The sequence below is a fragment of the Osmia bicornis genome, chromosome 6, assembly GCF_907164935.1.
Source record: "Osmia bicornis bicornis chromosome 6, iOsmBic2.1, whole genome shotgun sequence".
In the NCBI taxonomy this organism is placed as follows: Eukaryota; Metazoa; Arthropoda; class Insecta; order Hymenoptera; family Megachilidae; genus Osmia; species Osmia bicornis.
Window position 1 is genome coordinate 173,900 of NC_060221.1, and position 20,973 is coordinate 194,872.

Sequence of the window (20,973 nt, forward strand, 5' to 3'; positions counted from 1 at the left end):
AGTAAATGCAATATGGTAGAAATGTTATTGTTTTATTAATTACAGAATGGTCAATCAACGCTGATATTTCAACAATGAACATCAACTTACTAAGGGGATTATCATGGTGCCTTCTCTCCATGGTGCCTTTTCAGCTACTCACCAGTTCGGTAAGTCAAAGAAATAAAATTTTTTTTAAATTTTAAGTGAGCATAGTGATCCACGAGTAGATGTATGCTCGTAGAGATAGGATTAATTTTCATATTGTTGTATTTCTTATTTCAGACTAGGGATTTCTTGTCTCTTTTTTAAATAACTTGTAAAATAGAAGTTATAGTTATACTTGTAAAATTGACAGTCACTATGCTCACTAAGTAGTTTGCTCACTTATATTAATCCTCCTACTAATGGATCCTATACTAGTATAGTATAAAATTCTATACTAATCCTACTGTGTATGTATGTACACGTTTGGTTCCTTAGAACGCGTAGAACCATGCTATAAAGGAATTTTTAAAAATTTCCTTATTTTTAACACCCTACTTTTAATTCTTATTTACGATTCCCCAAGAATCATTGTAATGACCTAATACAAACCTTAAGGACACTTTTGTCATTATATGGAATTTCCCACTAGGAATGCCTTGAGCAGGACTAGCTCTCAAGCTTAATGACTACTATAAATGAGATAGTATCCAATGACAACTTCGAGTTTCATGATCACAGTATAGAATTGCTCATTCCGGCAAAGTCCTTTTTATGAACAATGTACGATCCTTATTAAGGAGAAAAGGTTGATCGTCGACGAGGTGGTAGAGAGAAATAGAGGGCAAGAGGGGCTGGAATAATGGGAACGGCGCGGCGATGAGCCTCCTTTCACGTTGGAGAGAAGGTACGCTTCAGGTGCGTGAAGTTGAGATCGATATTGCAAGCAATTCCCTGGGTCATGACATGCCCCTGCGGCAGCCATCGGCTGCACGCGATCGTGCTAAAATTAAATGATGAAATTCACTCTTTCTTTTTCTCTCGTTTTCCCTAACCCTAGTCATAATTCTGTTCTCCCTTTATTTCCCTTCCTCTTACTCTTCCCCTCTTTCTTTCGTATCATCTTTTTAGGCTTTTACCCTCCCTTCTTTCTCGTTTATATCAAGATTTTATGTCTTCCGTTTTATTTCATTTGTCTCGTTTGTTATTTGGTCGTCGTTCTTCGTTTTAACGTTTCCTGAATTATATGTCATTGTTCATCGGTGACGTAACGCAGAGTACGTCATTCAAAGCGCCGTATGCGTTCTTGCATTGATTTGTAATATAAAGAGGAAATTAGATTTGCAAGTAGGATACACACACCCTCTGTTTGTACCAAACATGGGTTTAATTGTCTAACCCAGAAATGTCTAAACCCCTGAATGCAGTCTACCGAGTGGTTACTTCACACCGTGTTCATTCGTTCTTCTTCTGTGAAGTTGTAAACGTTGGTACTGGTCGGTAAGTACTCTACCGTAAGAAATCGTACTTACCGACGTTCGTACCCCTTCACAGCTGCTACCCGAGAGGCATGAACACGGAGGTGGGGGAATCACTCGATAAACTAGTATGTATAGGGTCAGGTTTGGGTGCCTCTGATTTAATCATTGCTATAGCAAAGATTTCGTTGAAATTAACGCACACTTAAGTACTTATGATATAACTCTTAAATATGTAAAGAGTTTTCAGTTTTGCAAATATCGTTCATAAAATTCAATGTCGATAGGTAATCAATGTTTAGGATCTTTAATTTCAAGTGTATGTAGGTACAAAGAGTTGGCTTTGTTCAGTACGCCTGCCAGTGGGTGATCCAGTTTTTGGTGCATTGAAAACTGCATCCCTTGTTTTAAAAAAGCTGGGGAAAAAATGCACGCATCGGATGCACGCGATACTGCTAAATTTAAATCGACGAACTGCTTGGCACCTGTATGTATGTATGTATGTACATGCATTTCTGTACGACGTTAACTACAGTCAACTTGATAATTACTTATAATGGAATGTTAAGTGCTTTGGATCTTTCATTAAAACAAATGGGCTGAATTACAATCTTTATAACCCATTATCGTTTTAATCTACTTAAAGTTTGAAATTATAGAGACATCGAACTAGTCGAACTTAATTAACCGATTTCATTAAACGTTCATCGACCAGTCAATCGAGCATTTCAATCGTTAAACAGCTACTCGCATAATCAACAGTATCATTGATATATCAATTTCATATCGACACTATATTATTGGTCATGCGAGTATAAATTCCATGGGAAGTGTAGAAGTGACGACACAGTCGCTTTGTGATCTCAAGAGAAGCCATCGAGAAAGAAAATTGTCGATTGTCAGGCCGAAACGTATCGACTATATGTACATACATATAGCGCCGCGACCCGATTCTCATGCATAGTCCTAGGTGATCGTCGCTCACGCTCGTGAGCGTTCGGCCGTTTCTAGGCATGTCCGGGAATTCTTGTGGTGGGGGTGGTACCCTTATTGAGAGCAGGTTTGCTTCCAAAATCTGCCACGGAGGGAGGACTCTATGGTCGTGTTACACAGAATTCGGAATAATTCGCCACTGTAGCGTGGGGTTTGCACCGACCTACGTAATACATAGTACATACCCCCGCGATTGCAGTGCTAGTGGGGCTAGCGGAGAATTCACGAAACTTTTGTTCTTCAACAAAAAGGGTAATCACTCCTACAAGCGGAGTTTTCAGGCCTGTGTAGTACATACATATACGATCGTACTTCTAGGCGAGTGTCTTCATCGCTTCGAGTCTCATTGATCCCTCGGACGCGGTTGCGCGCAATGGTCGGCAGACGGCAGTGGTACTCGGCTCGACCAATCAGCTGTCGCGATTACCCTGACTGCGTCCGAGTCTCGTGGCCCTTGGCCAGCCGGTCTCTTGTTGTTTTCCATCGTAGGCTTCTCTAACCCATTCGCTTGTTCGCTGGTGCGCGTTCGAACGGCGATAAACGTCAAACGCGATCGTCGGGAAGGTTAAACGCGTCGACGACGGCGGTCACGGCGCGGCGCGGCGCGGCGGAGGCGATTAGTAACGACGTCCTTGGTGACAAGGTTCGAGCAGATCGTACGCCCCCTTCTTGTCGCCGCCGTCACCATGATACCGTACTCCACGTGCTTGTCTTTCGGGGGCCGACGCGGCGCTCGTCGCTGGGTGGTCTTACACGACGGGTCCTCCTCTCCCTACCCGGTGAGTCGCAGTAACGAATACGCACGAGCACGCACGACGTGTCACGTTCAGCTGAAAAGACGCGCAACTGCCGCTATTCGAAATCTTTCTCTATTTTAGTGCGATAACAGCCGAATGAAGGGGAAGTCGTGTTTCAGCACACCGTACTAGAGAAATAAAGCGAGACAGAGAAAGAGAATACATAATGCTTCGATTCGCGTGCGCAACATGCCTCCGGGTTCGATGAACGTCTTCGATTTCCTTGATATGATTGTTTAGCTTTTGTTCAATAATGTATGTATGTATATACATACATATGTACATACGCACATGTCAAAGAAATTCGAGCGATTTCTCATCGGACGTATTACATTCGATAGAGGACTTTAACTCCTTTGATCGTTATATTAATGTTTTTCTTAAAAAATTTTGCAAATTAAAAAGGAAGCTTTTTATTGGAGTATGCTCATCACCAGTCACTATGCTCACTAAGTAGTTTGCTGTATGCTACTGATACGCATATTGAGCCATGCAGTTGGCACAGGTCCTGTTTTATATTTAGGCACTTAGGATGTTCTAACGATATTCCAAATTTTAAAAATAAGAGAAAAATATTCAATAAATATATAATAAGTTATTTAAAGGATGAAGGAAACGATCATGAACCTGCTCTTGTTGTTAGCACGTAACAAAATTTCATCTTGTATATGTATAGCACACTCAAAATCATTCTTCTATTCTTTTAATCATTGAAGTGTATCAAAGTTGAAATTCACTTACCGCTGACCCTCTTGATAATTAGGGTGCTAATTAATTTTTGTCTTGAAGCTTCCCTATAAACATGGAATCTAGAGTAGCTGATACCCACAGATCAAATGATTATTATTACCGATCTATTTCTACATTGAGCAGTAGGTATGCTCGATAATTTCCTGTTAGGAGGAACGCCTCATGCTTACACGCATCACTCACGCACGCGCGTGCACCTTATTCTATTGCTTCGAAAGCCAATGAATGTACATACATAGTACATATATGTATAGCTATATCACATAAATAAAAAGACTGCGAAGAATACTATATACGAGTAGTATACATATACCATTGACGTTCGATAATTCTCCATTTGTTGAAAAGACTAGACAGGGAATTATTGGGGAAATTTTATATTAACCCTCTCGGAAAGGAGTTTCGCGGTACTGGATACTGTGGGTGGTTGGACTCTATCCAGTAATACCGTACGTTGTGACCACGCCGCTTTTTCGCGACCGCTTTACAAGCTACCGATCAATATTATTTTTTGTTTACATGAAATCGTAAAAAAATGCTTTCAGCTGATGCGCATCGTTTACGATTCATAAATCAAAACTCAGGCAAAACAAATCACAGGACATAACAGATGATAAATCACTCGACACTGTCGATGAATCTGCAGTATTTGTCTTTCGATTATTGATGTGTTAAAAGTGTAACATATACTTTTGGATACTGTTAGTTATTAGTCTAAAGTCTAAAGTCTCTGTTTTATTAAAATTCCACAAAAAGGGAGTAATATTCTTATTTCATTTATTTGAACACCTTACATTTTGTATAAATGAATAATTAACAAAAAAAAAAAAGAAGAGGAATTTGGGTTTGATATTAACTTTTTGAGCAAACATAAAAAGAACTAATCGAAAAGTATATAAGAATGTTACTAAATAATTCTAAAAAGAAGAAGAAAATTTTTGCTAAAAAGCATTTTTCTTTACTATCGTTCGAGCAGTTAACCTGTTAAACTTATCCTGCAAAAAAACTAGCGATAAGTAGATGATCCATTTTCATGTGAAATAGATGATCTCTAGAAAAAGAGAATATAACAAAAAATGAAGCTCAGAAGAAATGTAGATGATTCCTCTTCTCAATGACCGATTGAATTTGTATAAAAACGGCGAAGTACATAAATCTATCACACTTTACTCGTCAAGACTGGTAACTTTATACTTTTTCTTATCGTTTTCTTGCAATCTAACCTTAAATTTATCTTTATACTCGTTTATTTTGTATTCATAGTTAGAAATGGACTTACTTCGTTACTATTAAAAAAAAAAAAAAAAAAAAAAAAAAACATTATAATAATCACGTATTTGCATCTTCACGGTTCGTTCACATGCTCTTCTGCTCTCTTTATTTTTCATTATGTCGATCAATAAATACTTCCTTGTAGTTTTCTATTTTTACATACTTTGCATACGTTGTTCCATTATCAGATAAGTGTTCAACAAAAACAAGTTAATATGTAATTTGTAATGCATCATTTTTTTTTTTATTATTCTTTGTATCTCTAAAAGATTACAATATTTTTCATAACATTGTGAAGAGGTTTAAATAATAAAAAAGGTTAAAATGTTGTGAGATTGAAAAATATAGTGGTAATAATTGAATATTTAAATATTAAATATAAACAAATTTTATTTTTTTATCATCGTTATTTATCAATCGTTATCGTCATCCTAATATGTAGGATGTAGATAGGACATTTTAACTAGGGAGGACGGAATAAGTACCTAGTACTTTTTATTAAGAATTGATTTAGCTCAAGTTCTCTAAAATAAAAATTAAGATTCATTTTGTATTTTCGAACATATTCTTCGAAATAAAGTAGGTGTTATTTAAAAAAGAATGTTTTAAAATGAACATTTAATTCAGGAACGTTCGGCGCTAAAAATACTCTGTTTTCGAATTATAATTTTAAGATAAAGTCGTCAACACGGAAAAAGTTGTTGCAAGAGAGACAATTTAAATGTCTGAAGAAACATAAAAATCACATCTATTTACGAGAGAATACAAATCAACAAACCAGTTAAATTAACATAAACAAGTCAGGTTGTTTATCAATCGTATTAATTTTCGACCTAAATTCTTTTTTTTTCTTTTTTCTTTTTTCTTTTTTCTTTTTTCTTTTTTCTTTTTTAAATAGCGTGACGCATGAATATAATTTGTGCAAAAGTTTCGTCTATATCATTCATTGTCTAATTTTACAATCCACTTGTTTTCCTAAATTCGTCACCTGATCATAAATTAGAGCGTTCAGGAAGTGAAAAAAAATTCTGTAACCTTGACATCCATATTCATTATTCGAAATGCGGCTACGGAATGATCCCAAATCGCACGTGTAAAGTTAATAAATTAATTGAATTTTAGAAAAAGAGAACGGGAATGCATAATTCTTTTTATTGTTAATTTATGTAAATAAGCTTGACTGGGATTAAATGGGATTATTAATGATGAATTATATGACGAGTGCAATGAATGGGGGGAACATAAGGATTAACTGACTCCTTATTAAGAAATTAAAAACTTGTTTGTGATAAACAAAAATAAAAAAAAAACTTAATATTATCATGATGCTAATATGATATGAGAGGTATATCATTTTTTGACTCCCTTTTCAAAGGGGGTATGGTTGAATCATAAAAAAATAATCATCATTCATAAGGATTGTAATTCTTTTTCTACTCGTACATTTGAAGAAAACACGAGAAATAGTTGGAATAGAATATCAGGCAAGTAATTTTGAAAACAAGTCTTTTACGCGGGGTGTCCAAATGCCATAGGATTTTTTAATAAAGATGTAGGGAAAGGAGGCGAAGGACAACTTCGAAGGAGACGTAAGTACTTACTTACATACTACTTACCTCTACTGTCTGTCTTAAGGGTACTCTTAAGGGTGTCGTTTCTTCTCCTCAAGGTCGGCCCAAATGCTCGATGAAGCGATTAAAAATGAAAGTAATAAATTGGTTTAAAGTGCTTTCAAGATGGCAATCATGGCATAATGGCAAATCATGAGATGGAGGAAATGGAAAAGTACCATCCAGGAGCGCCCCATAGACCCAACCGAGCTAGGCTTTTTTCCCTTCTCTATATGTAGTTGGTCTCCCATTGCTTTCGTTCGAATGTATCCGATCGGTGGTTTCTTCTCCTTGTTCGTAAATCTTCGATTACTTGCTAATGATTACTTGCTTTGATAAAATCGTTAGAAAATCTTCCTGTAACGGTTACTCTGATGATTTCAGGTAGTCGATAGTAAATTATTGTTTGAAAAAATATAACAAGTATTTCTTATGCATTTTTCTTTTCATTTGCAACAGTCTACATTGAAGAAATGAAAAAAAAAAAACTTAAAAGTTGGCATTGAAAATACATTTTAGATAATAAATACATTTGATCTAATATGGATAATATGTACATGTTACAGTGTACTTTTGGTATATTTTTTTGTTGCGTACACATGGGGTCATAAAGTGTCTTCCATTTGGTCAGGAATCGAGGAAACAGGTTCAATTCTATTGACCACTTACGATCGTGTTAACTACACTTCACGTGGGTGTTGAAACAAGTTTACGCAACGATACCATTTGCTACTAATGCGTTTTTAGACTTTGCGGCACGTTAGCCCATAAAGAAGCCGCAGGGGTGCCGTACAATGCGGAGAATATAGGAATTCATCGGGTTGTACGACGGGAATGAAAGGGCAAGATAAAAAGGTGGAGAGAGAAGGAGATATCATACATAGGGAAGGGTGAGAGTAGCACGAAGGTGCTACTCGCGTTGTCGATCGACGCGACGTTGTCGTCGCGTTACCTTTATTAGGTACACTTAATAAAGAGCTTTAAATATATTATTGAAGGGTCCGAAACCTATGTAATTACCTATGTAATTCATTTTATTACTCAAGCACGCAGGCTTTCTTTTCTAATTTTAGATATCGGCGACTGAATTTCGGTCACTGAATCGTAAAATATGCCTTTTGTCTTCGTTTGAGAATCCATAGACTAAAATGATGTAATTGAATCGGAATTTTAGTATCGCCATTGAAACTGATTTATGCCGCAAGGTGTCTTTCACTGTCATTGTATTGTCTCGTGAAGGTATATAAAGTGTAGATTTTATAGAACAGTGGTTCTTAACCTTTGATGTTGCACGCATACTGGAACGCTCCTTCTATAATTAAATAAATACAATAAATGGATATAAGCAATTTAACAAAATTGATAAAATTATAAATATTTAATTGAATAATCGATGAGATGGTTGTGTTTGTTTTGAAATTTCATGGATGACCTCTCGGGGTACGAGTATCCTACGTTGAGAACTCTTACTGTAGAAGATGCTGCGTGAATCAGCCACCATCATTTTTTAACTGGTGTTGATAATTTAACAAAAAAAAAAAAAAATTGTATTAAGTAAAGAATGTATTGGTATAAAAACAACTCAATGAAAATAACAACTTTTTTCCAACAAAGTTGAAATTATCTTGTGTTTTTAGACTCTTGAATACTTAGTGGAGTCTGGGTCAATCGTATCCAAACTTGGAAAACAAATACAAGAACATTAACCTAAATTTAAATGTATAATTTTTAAATTGAAAGGTGATCAGGAATTTACCTGACTTTAACGTTGATTCCAAAAATATAAATTTAGAGATTTTTTATTAAAAAATTCACTATGGATGATAATTTTGCCAGATTATTAGAGATGTCTGAAAAGTCATGGCGACAATTACGAACACCTTGTATAATGACGTTTCTGCTGACTATGAGAAACGGGGTGTCGAAATGGATTAAAGCATGATACGACATATTATCGTCGTTGTCACACTGGCAATCTAGATGTTAACACTGTTAATATACATACCCCACTGGCTGTGGACGATTCGCCACGGGGAAAAATAAGATATAATATTTGGCTGGAAACGTGGTCGCGCGATACGTATTAATAAAATCGTATTTATGAAGAAGAAGAAGAAGAAGAAGAAGAAGAAGAAGAAGAAGAAGAAGAAGAAGAAGGAGCTGTTTGCTTGCCACGTTCCGGCAGAATTGAGCCGTGTCGTATGTAAATTGAACAGCCGTCTGATATAAATTCCAAGGAATGCGACATCTTGAGAAACGATAGAAGAATGCGTTTGTACGGAGGCCAAAATTCTTCTCGAGCTGCGTTGGAGAGTCAGTTCAGTTCGCGGGTAATTTAGTTGATGGTGCTGCGCCCTCGATGAAGCACCCTCAGGAACGATTCGTGGCCTCCTCAGAGACCCGAGGTCGATCCTGCCTGTTAGTAAATATTACTTAACATTATTACCTGTCGCCGCGGCGCGCGGCGCGCGGCGCGGCGTGAAAAAGCGGGCTGACGTCATCTCAATGGACTAACGAACGAGGACGTTCGTTCTCGTTGCGTATCGCAGCTTTTCTACTCGATTCGACTTGATTTCACCCTTGAACGTTTCAAGAGTAACAGGTACTTCCGGTAGCAATGATCAGAGGTTTTAAGTCGTTTTAACCCCTTAAGTAGGTATGTACTATTGACAGAGTATACGTGGGTATACATTCGCGATTTCTCAAAAAGCCTCAAATCATTTGGTCCAAGTTTTGATTCTTTATAATAATTATAATTCGTTTTTCAACCTTTTGACGTTTCTTTTTTATTTCATTTCACGATGAAATATAAAAATAATGTAAAATAGCAAGTAGAAAGCATACAATTTGAAAATTAACTATTCCTATTCCTAATAATTACACTTTTAATATGTCTGACTGTATTTATATCTATTTCCACTGTGATGGTCAACGTGTCAATGGAACGTAGTACTTATTGTTATATTAGTCGTATCCGCGCTGTGTCCTATCGCATCGGCATGGCACAATCCCCACTACATACATACTTCCTACGAGTCGATCAGTAGAGTAGACATATGTATTCCCAAACAAGTCCGACGGAAACGTTCGAGCCTGTTTTACTACTTGCTGCCTGCTGCCTGCTGCTGACGCGTCGTCGTGGGTTAAAGTATAGAGCAGATAATATGGTAAAATGAATATGACCGATCCGGTCGAGGCGACTCGTGAGAATAATTAAGAGCTCGAATTACTACATAATATTACCTAGAGAAATTTCCCTCATATTATAATAAAAATAACCGGTATATGCACTTGCCCCATTTGCAAACTTTTTACTTTGAAAAAGGCTTTGAGCCAGCCCTGCGTATACCATTTCTAACCATTTCTAACCATTTCTATTGCGATGGTAGTCAACGCATCAACACATTATTTTCAGCATCGAAGCATTGATGTTATGCAAGATAAAATTATTCGTCGAGTTCGTGTGCAATAATAAACTGTACTTGTGATTACGAAATGGTAAATTGATACTATGTTTCATTTGGCAGAACGCTTAGACGCGTCTGCACAGTCTAGCTAGACTGAATACGATAAGCTATAAATCGTGCGTTATTCTTGATCGCTTATTTATTTTTAAACACGAGTTTTAAACGCATCGTTTGCACAATAGTAAACACTTGCTCGCTTAGCACAAAATCATTGTGTTTAACGTTTTTATCAATATGCTAATAAATGTATTTTTCGACGTACATATGGTATAGATATGATTAATGTGCATGTTGGTGCCTACAGCAGTTTTTGTCCAGCTACATAATCCTTTAAACATTTGGCTTAAGGAATGATTGTACATAGGTATATTACATAATAGTTGACGTGGTAAGAAAAAAAATTAAGCGATCAGAGAGGAAGCAACCCTTGTAATCGTGAATCCGCCCCGCTAATTATACTGTTTCCTCAAAGCATTCCAATTGGAAACGTTTACACAAAGATCGACGGAATCCTGAGAATGTCGCTAAGGAGAGGGCTTCGATGTCTCTCCTTTGTACAGGTAACTAGAAAATTAAGAGGGACGTGGGAACTTGTTCTCAGAGCGGCATATCGACGTTGTTGGAAATGCTAAAATCAACAAGGAGGTTACAGTTTAGAGAACATTTTCCTCAAACAGGAATTACGTATGTACAATAGCGCGCAACCAAGGTTTCCTTCGATTAACCCTCGCTCTTTGAATGCAGAGTCATTTTGATCTAGTATATGTATACTGTATAGGAATATGTATACTCATAGTTATACTATGTACTGTCCACCGATCACAAGACAAGTCCCGTTAGAATATAATTAGACTTAACATTGTTTGCCCCTGAATTATTTTCTAAACTACAATAGTATGAAAACTTTTCAAAACGCTTTTGTTTCAATAAACATGGTCTCTTGGGATAATACGTATGATAAATACGATACATTGTTATAACCGAGAATGGCGTATAATCGATGATTTCTGACATCGTACCCTTTTCAGAGTCTCCCTTATTTCCTTGTGACTCGCGTATAAACCCTCGGAGAATCGACGAGATACTTTCAGGGAGAAAAGGAGGAAAAGTTATACCTTGCGAGTTGAGCTCCCGATGAAAAATATTCCCCATCAACGAACTGTATCTACCAAGGAAATGGAATTCCATTGTACGCGTTGGCCTTGATTTAGGGTAAGGGATAGAGCACTTCCTAAGCGGTAAGATTTAAGGAAGTCGACATTTGTGTGTTAAATTACATGTCAGAAGAAACTTCAGGTTTCATTTTTCAATGACATCCGTAATTATTATTGGACTGAGGTTGTTCATGCACCTAAACTTCTAATACACATCAATCGATCAAAAGATTAATATTCTCAAAGGCATAAACAACTGTTGGCATAATTTCGACTTTTTGGGGTGGGTCTTTCTTCCTTAGAAATTTGGACATTTTCAGGATCTGGAATTTAGTAAGTTAGTAAGTCTAAATTGTTCTAAAATCTGAAATTCTGGAAATCTGAAATTTAAACATTTTTGAAATTCCGGAATTTTGGAATCTCAATGTTTTAGAATAATGATAGTCCACATTATTAGGGAGTGGCCAGTTGAAATTTTGGGGACGTGGGAGGCAGGTCCATCCTAGCCTCTACCTGATTAGACCAATGTAATTAATTTTTCATTTCGAATAAAACTGTTGGCTTTCTTTTCTTCAGAATTATCCTTTTACATAAAACAGTAGATAACCATTTCTTCCTTTCATGATTATAAGAAATTTCCATCGTGTCCTATTTTCACGCATACCTGATATCTTCGTCTCGAAAGAATTACGTTCCAACTACTTCACCAACATTTCATATTTCCTTATGTAATTCATCTGTATTATTGATTGTTGAAGAGCATGCTATGCTCTTATGGTGTAAGACTGAAATTGTGACACGACGGAACCTCAACTCATTTTACATTCACCGTTTGACGGTATATAAATAGTATCTTTGATGAAAGATGGATTGGCTAGGGTGAACCAGTGCCAGCCTCTTCAATCTTCTGATTTGAATCCCCTAAAGTTTTTTTTGGTGGGAATTTTTCAAAAGAACATCACCAACACATTAAATATGATTCCTATTATATGTATAATATTACGTATTACGTATTACGTATTACATACAGAATAATTTGAATACCGTTGTACATATGTTCTTCATTTCCAAAAATCAATAATATTTCAAAAGTTCATAAATATTTCAGCCTCTCAAGAAATTTGGATTTCAAGTAACTATCGAAATAGCTGATAATTCGAATTTAATTAAATTTCCTGAAAGCTTGCAACAAAGAATATCGAATATCCATCAATACCTGTAAGCCTCCGATGATAAACCTTGGCATCAGCAGTATTTTCTTTTCTGTACAAAAATGCTCGATATACCTCGTATAACGATCTCGTAAGGCTGGATCCGGGGCTCCAGCCGATGAGTAGCAATGCGCGCGCATTCTTCCCAGGAACACCTTTTCCATGTCCGTTCTGATCCCCCGGGCATGGCGAATCACCCCTAACCCTGCCGCAGGTCCACCATTGGCAAATTCGAACGCGAGCTGTAGAATTCGCGGCGTCGCGTCGCGTCGCGTCGCGTCGCGTGGTTTCTGGGGCTACGGTTCTTCTTTTTTTTTCGTTCTTCTCCATGGGCAAACTTATTAATACGGGCAAGTATTAATAACGTTACATACAATGTTCGCGGTGACGTGTAGTTTAATCAACTATTAGAGAGTTTCAAACGAGCTGAGTTTTGACCTGGCTCCGCGCGATTTTGTTTTCTCACCGCCCGCCTGTTGGGACTTTGACATTTCGGCCGGTTCTGCTCGCTCGGGAACTCGTATGTCGAGGTTAGGTATGCAAATTTCGGGACATTGTTGCACTGGTCCAGAAGAAAAGTGCGAACGAGACGCTTATGCTTAATCCATTCGAGACTTGAGTCTTATTATAATATTATTTTCGATATTGTCAACAGAGGGAATATTCATTTATTGATTGAATTTTTTACAGTTAGCTAATATTGCTATATTAAATATTCAAAATAGTTTGACTAAAAATTACTGCAATTGAAATACTATAATTACAATATGTAAGTGGCTAATAAAAATTCCAATTTTCTTATAGTGTATCATAAAATCTAGAATAGTTTTGACGAAAAATTCTTTCTCCTTTTAACTGTACCTATTTCTTCAACGTAACTAAATGTCATCGATTATAGCTAAACATTATGAAGCTTTATTGCGACCATTATTATTGAACACATCATTTCGTCCTTTCCATGTTTCTATCTGTACACAGCTACGTATAGTTCAGGTAGAATGACGTGGAATTTATTTGAATTCAGAGGTGAAACCAACACACGTTACATGATTAAGGTACTTGCAAAGGTACTATCCCATAAATCCTGAAATGGCTAATCAATCCATGTGATTTTTATAAACGATTTAATTATAAACGGACATAACTGATCCTTATGAAAGTTGAAGAAGCAGATAAAAGGTGATAACGAGTAACCAGACAGGAAGACAGGATAGATACGAAAAGGGAGAAGAGATAGATGGAATAGTTTCATAGCACCTACGAGTTGAGTAGGAGAGAGAGAGGGTGAGATAGGGTGGTTGCAGTTGCGAGGTCAATGACCGACCAGCAGAGTCGCCCCAACGCAACGGTTGAATCCAACCCACGAAACGGACAGAGGTTCTCATTGTCAGTTAAACATTCTTCTCTTTTCTTCTTTTTACTCATCTTTGTGGACTCGATTGTTCCTGTTACTCTCTGTCAGAATAAACTCTTTGATATCCGTAGATCTGTAATTAAAGGATCATTCCAACTAACAGATAGAACAGAGTACTATACACATATTAGCCTTCTATAGAGGAGAAAGCTACTTAGGGAAGGAGATCTTATCAATCATCTCGATACATTACATGTACTCGAGAATTACCAGTATTTGGTGTAGTAATTATTTCAAAGCATTATTGGAGTGACACTAGCCCCTCTAACGGAGTAACAGTGAAACACAGAGAAGTAATTCACTTTTTTTGGACACAATAATTATGAAAAAAACGTTTAATAATTATGATAAATTTGGATATTTCACGAATAATAACCAGCTAGTTACCCTATGTAAGTAATTCCAGCTGTTAGTTATACGTCAAAGTACATACACGGTATGTACATATGTATGTACCGTGACAAAGTCAAGGAAAGCAGTACTCGTATTTCTACCACGGTAATAGATATGTACTTGTACTGCTTTACGTACCGTCTACATATGTATATTTGGACTCCTTAGTTGAATTTCTAAATACTCGAGCCTAGTATTTCAAAGTTTCGTTGCGTGAAACGTTGTCGGACTGTAGCGGATCTGCTTTACTTCTAAGGTCAGCATACGGATTAAATTCGTACTTGCTTGTAAAAATAAGCAATAATCAAGTAGGAATCTAGAGGTGCTACATGCTTTTGATAAAACGATATCTCATTCAGGATCTAGATGTCATTCTCTAAAGCGGATTGTTGCCTAAATTCCCTAGTCATTGATCAGCTGGAGCATAGCCAGTCGTGTTCGTTACAAACGTATTCAAGGATCGTGACAGCTATCATGATGAAAAGTGTTTCGCAACGAGCCGCGAAGGAAGTCAGAAGGAAGGAATGAGGTTTCTATGGCGCTGGCTAGGTTTAACGTAAAAGAGAATACAGGTCAAGTCTTTTTATAGCGGCAAGGGCAATCTCACGATAATGCAGCCCGATTTTCTCCCTTTGGGATTGTCGTTGTAGAGAGGAGCAGTAAGAGGAGGAGAAAGAAAGGGTTCACTGAAAACATACCGTTATTTTCTTTATCCGCAATTGCCCCAGAGAGAGAATCTCACCTTGGATCGTGTACGCTCTGTTACGTGTATTTTCAGGGTCATACTTACGATTAGGCGACCTGATGAGATGTATCTTTGACTTGATGAAACGAGAATTTCTAAATGTTTAGGAAATAATATCTCGTACAATAGCTTTCTCGGAGATGATCTCGTTGAGATAGCTTCTTGAATGAGAATGGACCTTCTGAAGTACAGTATCAAGGCATGGTAGAGTTCCCTAGGGAAAATGGCGACGTAGGGAAAGAAAGTTCCCCTAATCGCGCGACACTATTCGAAATTTTCTTCGCCCATCTTATCGTTAGTATGTAATGCGATATTACAAACACGTACGCGGTTACACAAATTGCTACCGAGTCGGTTTATTTTTTTACCCTCACAATACTGCCATCCCTTGTGTTTATTAAAATTAAAAATATTATTTTTTTGATTAAAATAATCCACTGACAAGAATATTGTGTTTTAGCTACAGGGATCGTTGAGTAAAGCGTTGATACCGTTTATTTTCTGTCTTTTACAATACTCTTCAATGTTATTTCAGCAGGTAATCTGAGATTCGTGTATCGTTTCATGGAATAGACGAGTTGCATCCGCGTTTTCGATACGTGCAAATACGTTATCTGTTCAATTGTACATGTAGAACTGGAAAAGTTTATCGATTTTTCATCTGGCCATTTCTGGTGTCCAACTATGTAAAGTGCAGAGATACATAGATAGGTATGGACACCACAACTATAATTTCAACGACGCCTCGTCAGGGGTATTTTGTAAATCTACGTGCACTTGGATAGCCTGTAATTTATCGCGGAATAAATGTAAGAATGCGATATGTAAATAATTAAATACATTCGCATATCTGTTTCTGAAAAAGATTTCGATGAAATTGCCATTTGCAATAATAATTAATAATTAATAATTAATAATTAATAATTAATAATTAATAATTAATGTTGATTACATTTGATTTGAATGATAAATGAATTTTGAATTATTTTTGAATTAATTATGGTTATTACGGTTAACACGGTTAATTGTGTATCTAAAAATGAGTTACAAATACGTCCATTCAGGTAAACTGAACGTTTATTAGAGATATCTAGTAAAAAGGTAATAAAATTGCGATGTCCAAAGGGACACGACCTAATAGTTGAAATGATTCTTCAAAATAGCTTCTTTACGGGTTCTTTCATACAACTGACGTTATAGATCAAGGTCATGTATCAGATATTTAAGATTTTTAATTCTCCAAGTATGAGAAAGTATTGTAGATATAAAAAATTAATTTTTACCCACAAAGGAAATTATAAGAAAAGAAGTATGTACCTATAACATTTTGACAGCCATAATCGTCATTGAATTTATGACCTTGAAAATGTTACGTACCTTTTTAATATCTAAACAAAGTCTATTAATAAAAATTGTATTTTAATTCCATTAATGTACGCCGGAAAATGATTAATTTTCAGATTAGTAATTGATAACTGCTACATTACCTAGAAATCGACTAAAGGATGATAAGGTAAAAGACTACGTATTATAGTCACGAATACGTGACATTAGCCATTAAAATGTGGAGGATTAGAAGCTATCCTAGAATATTTGTTTTCGTTAAAACCTTCGAACCTACGGCCATATTTTAATCAACAGAATTCGATTGGGCTTCCTTCGAGAGGATTAAACTTGTCTCGCCACCTTTTAACACCCGCGCCGTTCATCTCTAAATACCCGATTGATTCCTCCGACCTTAAAACAGCAACGCAGTCGCTCCATCGATATGCCTCCGCGTTATACAGGCATTAACTCGAGAGAAATCTGTAATGAATCGATAAAAACGAAATTCTTATGACCGCGAAATCGTTGCTGCCCTCAGCCTTCGCGGGCGAGGGTAGCACTCTCTACTCGCATGACGCGCGTGTGTAAATACGTGGCGGCTAATACGTCGTCGTGGCCGTGTACGCGCGACGACAAGAGGAAGGGAGGGATCCGTTATTGATCTTCTCTGCTCGATGTACGTGAGAGAGTTCCCTCTCTTCTGTGAGGAGAAACGTATCGGAAGAAGGCGAGAAGCAACCGCATCGGGCGGCACGGCGGCACGGTGGCACGGCGGCACTCGCGACGAGAGCCCGACGCAAAGTGAGAGCTACTCTCGTCGCCGCCTCGCGTCGGTAGTCCGTCCCGAGTAAGCGTTGCGCGGTTCGGAGTTCGGTTAGCCTGTCCGGGAAGCGTGGCTAGCTGGCGAACAGGGCCGAGGAGCGACGAAGACGGTCGAACGTAGCCGAGCTCGACATCGGCCGTCTTGTCGTTCGGATCTAGTGGTTCAGTGCATGCATAGCGGCCGGCCGGCGTGCATAGTCGGTTGATAACGGAATATCGGTTGATAACTAAATCATCGTTTCGGGGGGGATTATTTTTCTATCGATGCGCTTTTGGTGTATGGAAACGTGTGCGAAGTAGGGGCGAAGCATCGAGGAAAGGCGCCGTCGTGCTCGCGCTCTCGTCGGCACCGGGCCTCGGGGCCCGGGGGCCATCCCGTAACACGCGGTTATGGAGTTCCTAGCCTCGTCCCGGTACGGAACCAGCTACAATATCTGTGCGCGGGCGTTACCCCGTCGATTTTCTTCTCGCGTACTAGTCAGCAACTCCGCTGCGACGACAGCCAAGCCCTGAATCAAGCTCCGTGTCAAAGGTATCGCACTCGCATCCCATTTATCGCGACCTCGTTGAAAAAGGAGCATACATACCTCCGACGTCGCTCGGTCTGCTCCTTTAGTCTCGAGGAAGACAGGTGCTTTTCAACGAAGAGAAATACACCTAGAGATAACGGGTAACACGATTAAGCACGTTGTGCGGTTAACGCATGATCGAAAAAACGAAGAATCGTGCTTTTCTTAACGGTAACAACACCATCCGTCTCCTATTCGCACGGGATTTAATAATTGTATGTACATACATACACCGACTGGCAAGACGGGGCTGAGCGATAGGGAGCGCAGAGACGGCATACAAACCTGGTCCCCCTTGTCCCATCTTTTTTCCTACGTCTCTTTTGCCTCGCGTACGTTCTTTGAGAGCGCACTTTCGTCACACGGTTATAATTGCAGCTCCGTAAGCTGGAAAAATCTCGCTTAAAAATCGAGGTCAAAGGGAACAAAGAAAGCGGCCTTTGTTCTTACCCATTTTTATTTCTCTTCCCAGCCCGAGAGAAAGAGATTCTTGCTTCTTGTGCTCTCTCCTATCTTATCGAGAGAAAGGGGTAGCTGGAGGATTTCCTTGTTTACCCGACGTATCAGATGCCCCCCTCCCCCCGTCATTAACGACGACGTAAACGAGGATCGACGATGTGGCTACGATTTTTTTTGCTTTTTCGCCTTACCAAGCACGTGCGATGCAGCTTCACGGAATTTGCTCTATCCGTGGCTAAATTCACGTTTCCGTTTCCGTTTCCGTTTCCGTTTCCGTTTCCGTTTCTCAACGAAGACGCGTATGTAGGTACGCGAGCCTATATGTACCTATTGATTCTTGCTTTATTTCTACCGAATCACTGCGGAGAGTAGCGTTGTCAAGATTCACTCGTCAGAATCTTCTCTGCTCTGCTTTTTTCCCCCAATTTTCATCGCAACACATTTCACTCGTGACACTTTTCACAGAGACTTTGCACGTCGCGGTAGCATCGTCGTGGTATTATTCGAAAGGTCGAACGGTGTGTACCTGTCTGCTGTGTATGTTTCTGCTTACCGATGGATATTCGACACCGTCTCCTACCGAATAGTTGAATCGTTTACAATTTGGAATTGCCTCGACGGTGGTTTAAACTGTTATGAAAAATTGTTGAGCGATTTAACACGTGTTGACTGCCTTGACGTTCGCAGCTGACTAATCGAATAATTAAAAAGCACCAGAGGAAAGAAGAACCATTAAAGAATACCATTAACATTTAGGAAATAGCAAAATAAAATCGTATCCTTAATAAGCATATTTTGTTAAATAGCACTATTTTCGTGTTAATAAGCATTTCTGGAATGTAACCTTATAGAAAAAAAAGTCTGTATTTCCAAAAGCTTTGAAAAAGTATGAAATTTCGAATGACGTTTAAAGTGCTTCGAAGCGATTACCTATTATCCTCGGTGTACCTTTCTTTTCTCTGCATTGTTCGTCGGTACACGATGTTCCATTCACGGTATGGTTAGACACTATCGGACGTAACTCCATGCCAATCGATAGTTCTCCGAGAGATAGGGCAGCTGTAGCTCCTCCCTCGACCTCTCGCGAAATCTGTGGACCTGTTCCCGATTCCCGATTCCCGATTCCCGATTCCCGATTCCCGATTCCCGACTACATATCAGGACGTGATTTTGTGGTACAGATGATACGCGGTACCGATGCGATGGATGCGCGTCGGAAGAAATGCTAGCCTGAAACGCACGGTGAAAACGGGAGATGGTTGATGGAACGAGTCGCGAATACGAGCGGACGATCTTTCTGACAATGATGTCGAAAGATGAAACGGAATCCTTATGGTGAAATCTGGTAGGAGGGAACAGTTGTATCGAATAGAAATAGAGGAGAGAAACGGGGAATAAAGAAAGAGGTAGAAAACTGGCGTCCCAAACACGTGACGGTGGATCCCGCGGGACTCGGACCCGTCGACGGACAAATGGTGGATCCTTGTCGAGCCGTGGAAGCGCGACGGGTATGCAATGCGGCCTGTGCGCCGTCGTCGCGGGACTCTTTCGGAGAGCCATGTGTATCGCGGGCAGCAGACGTGGTTCCGGGGAATCCTGCTACCAGGAACTCACCACCGAGGCTCAGGTGCGACGGCACTCGCAGGTCGCGCCCATTGAGACCGGCCTGAAGGCGGCTGAGATCGCCGAACACGTTAAAGAGGCCGTTCAGACGCAGGAGGTGAGAATTTTACTCTCCGCATTGCTTTTACCTACCCCGTTGCTTTTTAACCTTTCCTCTTAAGTAACTCTCCTTTTCTCAGGATTAATACTGTTGAGAAGTTTTTAGGAAATATCGAGTACCTATCTTGTATCAAAAAGTAAGGCTACTTTGGTAGGTACATACATGTATATGTATACACCTTAACAATGATTTTAACTGTTGAACGTTGGATGCTAGGTCAGTTATGGCCCGCATTTACGAAACGTATTATGTACAATGGCATTAGAACATTGTAAAGTAAAAATTCTATTTACAGAATATTTATTTGAATGACTGATATAGATTGCATTTAATATCTTGAAAAACGAATTTATCAGGCACAAAGAACAGAAATATAGAGCACCTGAAATAATTTCCTACCCAATTTATTTATCAACAACTGTCAACGAGTATGAAACACTATTTTAAATAAATATATTTAAAAATATGAAACAAAAGAAACGATATCGAAGCATATCATAAAATACTTGAGAAAACGTACTTGATGTAAACGTAAATGGCTATGAGACATTAACGAAGATTAACCGTTCGTGAAAGGTTTTCATATGCTTGGAACACATGGGTTCATTAAGTTTCTCGCACCTATACATACAGGCTGTCCGCGCTACATACTATATTAGTTTCCCGTGGTTTATCTTGTAAGTGGTAGATTCATGAAAGAAATAAAAAGGATCCTACCTGTTTAAGACATTAAAACTCTCGTATCGCAGGTCATTGAATTTATCATCTTGATAGCTGCTTTCATGTGGTGTCAAAAAATTGTAGCTATTACTTTGAAAAAATTCAT

General features: G+C 38.5%; 1 protein-coding gene and 1 long non-coding RNA gene across 8 annotated transcripts in view; both read left to right on the plus strand.

Annotated features, from left to right (window-relative positions):
• The window catches only part of LOC114873146, a 54,294-nt gene that overhangs the window by 977 nt on the left and 32,344 nt on the right, over positions 1 to 20,973 (plus strand). For 3 of the 7 annotated variants that reach the window (XM_046286126.1, XM_046286127.1, XM_046286128.1), the window contains exon 1: positions 17,430 to 20,144. In XM_046286126.1, the coding sequence (XP_046142082.1) occupies positions 19,935 to 20,144 (210 nt within the window). In that variant the 5' untranslated portion in view covers positions 17,430 to 19,934. The other 4 variants (XM_029181154.2, XM_029181152.2, XM_029181153.2 and 1 more) reach the window with 4 other exon arrangements.
• Positions 1,623 to 4,273, plus strand: LOC114873149. The gene is made up of 2 exons (XR_003788866.2): positions 1,623 to 3,214; positions 3,314 to 4,273. It is a non-coding gene; the product is annotated as an uncharacterized LOC114873149 (long non-coding RNA).